This window comes from Medicago sativa, chromosome 3, assembly GCF_051527215.1.
Source record: "Medicago sativa cultivar Bolivia chromosome 3, Bolivia_mono, whole genome shotgun sequence".
In the NCBI taxonomy this organism is placed as follows: domain Eukaryota; kingdom Viridiplantae; phylum Streptophyta; class Magnoliopsida; order Fabales; family Fabaceae; genus Medicago; species Medicago sativa.
Window position 1 is genome coordinate 98,127,547 of NC_140751.1, and position 7,465 is coordinate 98,135,011.

The 7,465-nt window shown below is 36.4% G+C and overlaps 1 protein-coding gene across 1 annotated transcript; it reads left to right on the top strand.

The window, feature by feature from the left end:
• Window positions 1–2,539: 2,539 nt before the first annotated feature.
• On the top strand, window positions 2,540–7,234 carry LOC146942651 (26S proteasome non-ATPase regulatory subunit 11 homolog). The gene is made up of 2 exons (XM_085756710.1): window positions 2,540–2,621; window positions 5,665–7,234. Exon 2 carries the CDS (start codon window positions 5,670–5,672, stop codon window positions 6,936–6,938), a length of 1,269 nt encoding a protein of 422 aa, XP_085612836.1. The 5' UTR covers window positions 2,540–2,621; window positions 5,665–5,669; the 3' UTR covers window positions 6,939–7,234.
• The last annotated feature ends 231 nt before the right edge of the window (window positions 7,235–7,465 follow it).

Below are 7,465 nucleotides of genomic sequence, written 5' to 3' on the forward strand. Positions count from 1 at the left end.
CAGTTCAAAAACAGGGGTTTCTAAACGTCACAGAGCCTGCTCCCGTGGACGGCACAAATGAAGCCTCCACTAACGGTTATGAAAACAATGCCTCTAGCACCAACAATGCAAATCAATAGCTTTATAATGCTGATGTTATTAGCAGCCACATTTCCATCATTTATCACTATGGTTTTGCTAATCTTATGCTCTGCAGGACATGACTTCCACTGCTTGATCGATTGCTTGATTGATTGCTTGACCGATTCCTTCGATGATTGTGTTCTGGTATTGTTCATGTAGACACGCTGAAAAATATTAAGAACGTTCAATGTGGGTTGTCTTATATATGGCATTTCATCTTGCGATATGTAAGCATGGAATGAGATCTCTGTGTTTGTTCTCTCTGGGGTTTATAGATTATGAATTACAATTGAGGATTTAAGATTCATTAGAAATGGGTAACTACTCAGGTAACTCAGCCATTCAAAGTTGTAAAATCTCTGTTGTAGAATTATATTTCACATGGTTTTTTTTTTTTTTGGGTCCTTTCTCTTGATGGGTTATGTTATTACATGGCCTGTAATGTAGCCTTTTCTACAAATATGTACAAGCAATTTGTGAATTCAACAGAATTCTCGTGTACATCTGTACGACGAAGGTGTATTATCAGAAATCTCCACAATATGAACATATATTGAGGAGGAACAAGAATGAACAAAATGCTTGTGTTGCATTTGTTTCTCACTCTGGAATCTGCCCTCAAAGCAGCATGTTCATGAAACTGTTGAGAAAACTATGGTTAAAATAATATTAGAATGCAAACATATGATGGTGAGGCTTTTGCTGTGTATGATGAGCTCTTCCCATATGCATTTCACAAGTTTTTGTTTTTTGGTTACATGAGAAAAGAAAAAAGAAAACAAGAAACCACTCCCTAGAGCGTCGAACAATCACAGAGAGGAAGGAGCATGACAAGGCTCATGCAATCGAACAAGAGACTCGAAACTTCTAGCTCCCAACTTGGCAAGAATGTCGGCACACCCATTTAAAAGTATATATATATATATATATATATATATATATATATATATATATATATATATATATATATATATATATATATATATATATATATATATATATATATATATATATATATATATAGTGCACCTCATTTACCAAACAACAAAAGATCATCGACCAACATTAAGTGAGGCATTGAAAGCTCAAATCTACCTAATTCTGAGGAACCCATTCTCCATCCTGTACTTCCTCCGCAATAAGGTGAGTTACTTATTCATACACAACACCAAAAGGTAAGGAGATGCAGGAACTCCTTGCTTATTGCCTCTCTTCCGTGAGAAAATTCCGAAACGGATATGTGTTGAGGTAATTTCACTTCCGCCGAAACTTGATTGATAAACGACCATTTAAACAGTCATAAGTCTTTGTTAGATTCAATTTAATCATAAAGAAACTGGTTCTCCCTCCACCATATTTTCTCACGGATACTTCTGATAGGCACGAAACCAGCTTGATACGGCGAGATGATATTCATTCAGAATAAAAGTTGAAGTACATGGACTACAATTTTAGTGATCCCTTTGTTGCTAATGTTGCATAAGAAAATTGGTTGAAATTGGGGAAAGAATGTCCATAACACTCCTCGTATTTAAAATGTTGATTCCTACACTTCTATCTTCCTCTCGTCATTTCTCCAATATGCAAGTGGTTATCTTAAACGAAATTTTGGTCCACCTATTTTAAAAACCTTTTTTCTTTTTTGTATTTAACAATTTTTGGAATTTTGATCTTTCTTCTCATTTTTAGATATTTTTTTTTTATGAGTGGACTTATTTATTTATGACGCAATAATGCTTATTAGACATATTTTTATTGACAATGATATTCATTGTGGTCTAATATTTGTTGTCACGACATAAATAGATATATCATATCATAAAAAAATGAGATGGTGATGAAAATTTAAGAAAAAGTGAAATAAGCGCCTAAAAAAAGATTTTTCAAATAGAGCATCAAAACTATATTTATTTTTTTTCTAAAAAAAAAGTATCGAAAGTTCATCTAAGTCAATTTGTTTTTATCTTTTTCATATGTAACAAAAAAAAAAATTACAACTACAAAACATATACTAATTGATATAGAGAATTAAGTCTTTTAATCACACGTTGTTGTGCGATTTTTTTTTTTAACAGGATATTTTCTATGTGTGACTAAAGATACTAATTTGTAAAGTCAGGTATGATCATAACTCGATACAACAAAATTAAGACTTGTCAACGAGGCGATGTATATGTTGATTTTCAATATGATTCCGGCTCTTTTTTTTTTTTTTTGTTGAGAATGATTGTGGCTCTTTTATTTAATCTATTTTTTTATATTAAAATGAGTAAAAAAAATATTAAAGGGAAAGAAAAAAATGAGTAAATTAATTAAGATAACAAACAATTAAAATGAATTTCCTCAAAATATAAAAACAAATCTTGACCAAAAAGAAAATCAAATATAAGACGGGACTGTAATCAATCCCAAAAGCACAACCCAATTCCTTTCGAAGAAGTCCACCGTTCACTGCTGCTTCGCCCTAAACGGGAGTCGAACTGAACTCAAATTTCCAGGTTTTTTTTATTTGTTTTTTAATTTCCTTCACTCTGCACCGCGATTCACAACGTCGCTAACAACCTCGAACAAATCAATCTTGTTCGTTTATCTATTCATATAGTAATTGTAGCTTAATATTGGATCTTTTCTTCTGATTTCACACAAAATCTGTTAGGGTTAAATTTTTAGGGTCTTCAGTCAATTATTAAAATCAATATTATTGGATCTATATTCAAATTTTTGAACATTTTCTGAAACAGAAACTTGTTTTTATCGGTTCATGTTGCATAGTATTGAAGCTGTGTTATGGAATACAAGGATCCCTTCATTGGAACTTCTATTTCAAACTTAAACGAAACCATGCCTTACATAGTTATCTTTTTATAAAAACTGAAGTAAAAGGATTAATTAATTTTGATTAGGTTTATTAGACAATGGTTGATCTTGATCTTCTTTTATAACTATTTTCTTCTTAGGCGGTTTTCGCCTTTTCTGTTTTAGTGAAAATAGGTGTGGTTTGGGACTTAGATTAGATGGAATGCGAAACATTGAGACACGTTCTTACTAGCATTAGACTGAGAGGAGTACTCACACACACCACACACAATTCAACAATGTCTGCTTCCATTGGTAGAATGGTGTTGCAGCTTCGGTTTGGTGACACTAAGATTTCCATTTTATTATTATGCCTTGGTGTCTGTAGATTGTAGAACAAAAATGATGTGCTTTTGCATATTTTAACTATTCACATTTTTATCATGTTCGGCTAGTTAACCTGTGACTTTGTTGAAAAGAACATGAACACCAGTTCAAGAAAAAAAAAAACACCGGAGAATTAACTCTCGAAATTCCAACTACACTGTATTTTGGGGGGATAAACCGATGCATTGATAATCCTTTTTCTTTTAAAATCAAAACTGACTATTCCAAAGACTAGCAGTGCTTAAACATTCCACAAGAGTGAATTCTTCAATTGTCAGTTTTTAGTTTCAAAGGAAACATATTTTTGTTCTGTGATGCTTTTTCATGATGTATGAATATCCCTCTGCTTTTCTATGATGCATTTAATAAAATTTATATTATTTGTTGTATTTCAAAACTGGCCATGTTGTCTTGCATTGACAGCTGCCATGTCACTTGCAGTGCCATGCCATGAAAGCTCTTTTGGGGAATTTCATCAGTCGTTACCAATGTTATACACATTGCGATATTGAAAACAGTGACTAAAATTATATATATATATAATTAGTACTTACTGCGTTGAAAAGGATGAGTAATGGCAAGGCAGTTGGGCCGGACAACATACCCATCAAAGTGTGGAAAAGTCTTGGCGATAGAGGAATTGGGTGGCTCACAAAACTTTTCAACGAGATTATGAGGACGAAGAAAATGCCGGACGAGTGGAGAAGAAGCACCTTAATTCCGATCTATAAGAACAAGGGGGATATACAAGATTGCGCGAATTATAGGGGAATTAAGCTAATGAGTCATACCATGAAGTTATGGGAAAGGGTAATTGAGCGAAGACTAAGAAAAGAGACTCACGTTACGGATAACCAATTTGGTTTTATGCCTGGGAGGTCGACTATGGAAGCGATCTACTTACTTCGACGCGTGATGGAGCGATATCGGACGGATAAAAAAGACTTGCACTTAGTTTTCATTGATTTGGAGAAGGCGTATGATAGAGTACCTAGAGAGATTTTGTGGAAAGCCCTGGAGAAGAAAGGGGTGAGGATTGCCTATATTAGAGCTATCCAGGATATGTATGAGGGGGCTTCGACTAGTGTGAGGACGCAGGATGGGGATACCGGAGATTTTCCCATAACAATAGGACTTCACCAAGGGTCAACCCTAAGTCCTTATCTTTTTACTTTAGTTTTGGATGTACTAACGGAACACATCCAAGAGTTAGCACCGAGATGTATGCTTTTTGCAGATGATGTAGTCTTGCTTGGTGAGTCGAGGGAGGAGTTAAACGGGAGGCTAGAGACTTGGAGGCAAGCCTTAGAAGCGTACGGTTTCCGCCTGAGTAGAAACAAGACGGAATATATGGAATGTAACTTCAGTAAAAGGAGAAGTGGGTCTACCTTAGAGGTGAAAGTTGGAGATCATATCATACCCCAAGTTACACGGTTTAGATATCTTGGGTCCATAGTACAAAATGACGGAGAAATAGAAGCTGATGTACATCATCGTATTCAAGCTGGGTGGTTGAAATGGAGAAGAGCCTCAGGTGTTTTGTGCGATAAGAAAGTACCACTTAAGCTGAAAGGAAAGTTCTATCGGACAGCAGTCAGACCGGCAATGTTGTATGGTACGGAGTGTTGGGCGGTTAAGAGCCAACACGAGAGTAAAGTAAGCGTAGCGGAGATGAGGATGTTGCGTTGGATGAGTGGTAAGACTAGACATGATAGGATTAGGAATGACATCATTAGAGAGAGAGTGGGGGTAGCACCTATAGTAGAAAAGTTGGTAGAAAATAGGCTTAGATGGTTTGGACATGTAGAGAGAAGACCCGTAGACGCCGTGGTAAGAAGAGTAGATCAAATGGAGGAGAGTCAGGTTAAAAGAGGTAGAGGAAGACCTAAGAAAACTATTAGAGAAACCATTAGAAAAGATTTAGAGGTCAATGAGTTGGATCCAAATATGGTCTTTGATAGAACATTATGGCGGCATTTGATCCATGTAGCCGACCCCACTTAGTGGGATAAGGCGTTGTTGTTGTTGTATATAATTAGTACTTACTGTGACCAATTCGAATAACAATAGGGGATGGGAAATTTTGTCCACCACAATACTAGTTTTAGTTTTTGAGATTTGCACATTCTGCCTGTCTAACCCATATGAGGATATAACAATGTAAAACCCATTCAGTTGGCCTCATCTTACATTTTTGTGTAACCAATTTTCTCCCTTTCTCCAGAAAGCAGTATCTCTTTGAATGATTCATTTTTTAGCATTCAATTTTAAGGGATAATTTGCACTCATAAAGCTATTGCTTGTAATGTAGAAGCTGCTAGTTTTAATATTTGTCCTCATTTACTATTTTTTTTGCAGAAGCCATGTCTACATCTTATCTTCCTGCCACAACGGATTCAATTGCTCAGGCATTGGAGGCTAAAGACCCTTCTGATGCGATATCCATTCTTTATCGTGTACTTGATGATCCATCTTCTTCACCAGAAGCTCTGCGTATGAAAGAGCAGGCCATCACAAATCTTACTGACCTTCTCAGGCAAGAGAACAGGGGAGAGGATCTGCGCAGCCTTCTCACTTCATTGAGGCCCTTTTTCTCCTTGATTCCTAAGGCAAAAACTGCAAAGATTGTAAGGGGAATAATTGACTCAGTTGCTAAAATACCAGGGACATCTGATCTACAGATTTCACTGTGTAAAGAAATGGTGCAGTGGACTCGTGCTGAAAAGCGTACTTTTCTGAGGCAACGAATTGAGGCAAGACTTGCAGCGCTTTTGATGGAAACTAAGGAGTATTCAGAAGCTTTGACTCTTCTTTCTGGGTTGGTCAAAGAGGTTAGGAGATTAGATGACAAACTTCTTCTTGTAGACATTGACTTGCTCGAAAGCAAACTGCACTTCTCATTAAGAAACCTTCCAAAGGCAAAAGCTGCCCTCACGGCTGCTAGAACAGCTGCAAATGCTATTTATGTGCCTCCTGCTCAACAAGGGGCCATAGATCTTCAGAGTGGAATACTTCATGCTGAGGAGAAGGACTACAAAACTGCATACAGCTATTTCTTTGAAGCCTTTGAGTCTTTCAATGCTCTTGAAGACCCTAAGGCTATTTTCAGCCTGAAATATATGTTGTTGTGTAAGATCATGGTGAATCAAGCTGATGACGTGGGTGGAATTATTTCTTCTAAGGCAGGATTGCAATATGTTGGGCCTGACTTGGATGCGATGAAAGCTGTTGCTGATGCTTATTCTAAGCGATCCCTTAAGTTTTTTGAAACTGCTTTGCAGGACTACAAGGCACAGTTGGGGGAAGACCCAATTGTTCACAGACACATTTCATCCCTGTATGATACCCTTCTGGAGCAGAATCTTTGTAGGTTGATTGAGCCATTCTCAAGAGTTGAGATTGCACATATTGCTGAGCTTATCGAGCTTCCAATTGTTCACGTTGAGCGGAAGATGTCTCAGATGATTTTGGACAAGAAGTTTGCTGGGACATTGGATCAAGGTGCCGGATGCCTCGTTATATTCGATGATCCCAAGACTGATGCAATATACCCTGCAACTTTAGAGACCATTTCCAATGTTGGGAAAGTGGTTGACAGTCTTTATGTTAGGTCTGCCAAGATCATGGCATGAGCTCTCTTGTTAATTTTACTCCAGTGCCACATTACTTCTTGCTGTTTTCTTTTCCATTCTGACTGGTATATCATTTGTTTAGTTTCCTTTGTAAAAACTCAAACCTTTTCTGGTGTTATTGAGTCGAATGTTTAAAAGGGCTTATGCGGTGTTAAGAAGAACCAGGAAGGGTGTGATTTTAATTAGGTGTTCTCTTTGGTTGGTTGAGATGAGAGGATAAAAGGGGAGGGAGGGGAAAATCACTCTCATTTTATGGCTCACAGGAGATGGAGAATTAATATGATTTTATGCCTTCATATCTTTTTTTTTTTTGTTACATTTGTTTTGATGATCTGCGTTACATCTAAGGATATAGGGTCCGTTTGGATTGACTTATTTTTGAGCTTATGAGAAATAGCTTAAGTAAATAAATAAGATTTTATGTTAATTTATAAGTTGTCATTAACGAAAATTGTATCTTCGTAACTTCTTTTTTTTTTACAAACTTATAAATAATACAAAAAAGCTCATTGTTTGCATAAGTTCAA

What these genes read in the sequence shown, in the direction of transcription:
- LOC146942651 (XM_085756710.1), top strand. Translation starts at nt 5,670, where the DNA reads ATGTCTACATCTTATCTTCCTGCCACAACGGATTCAATTGCTCAGGCA.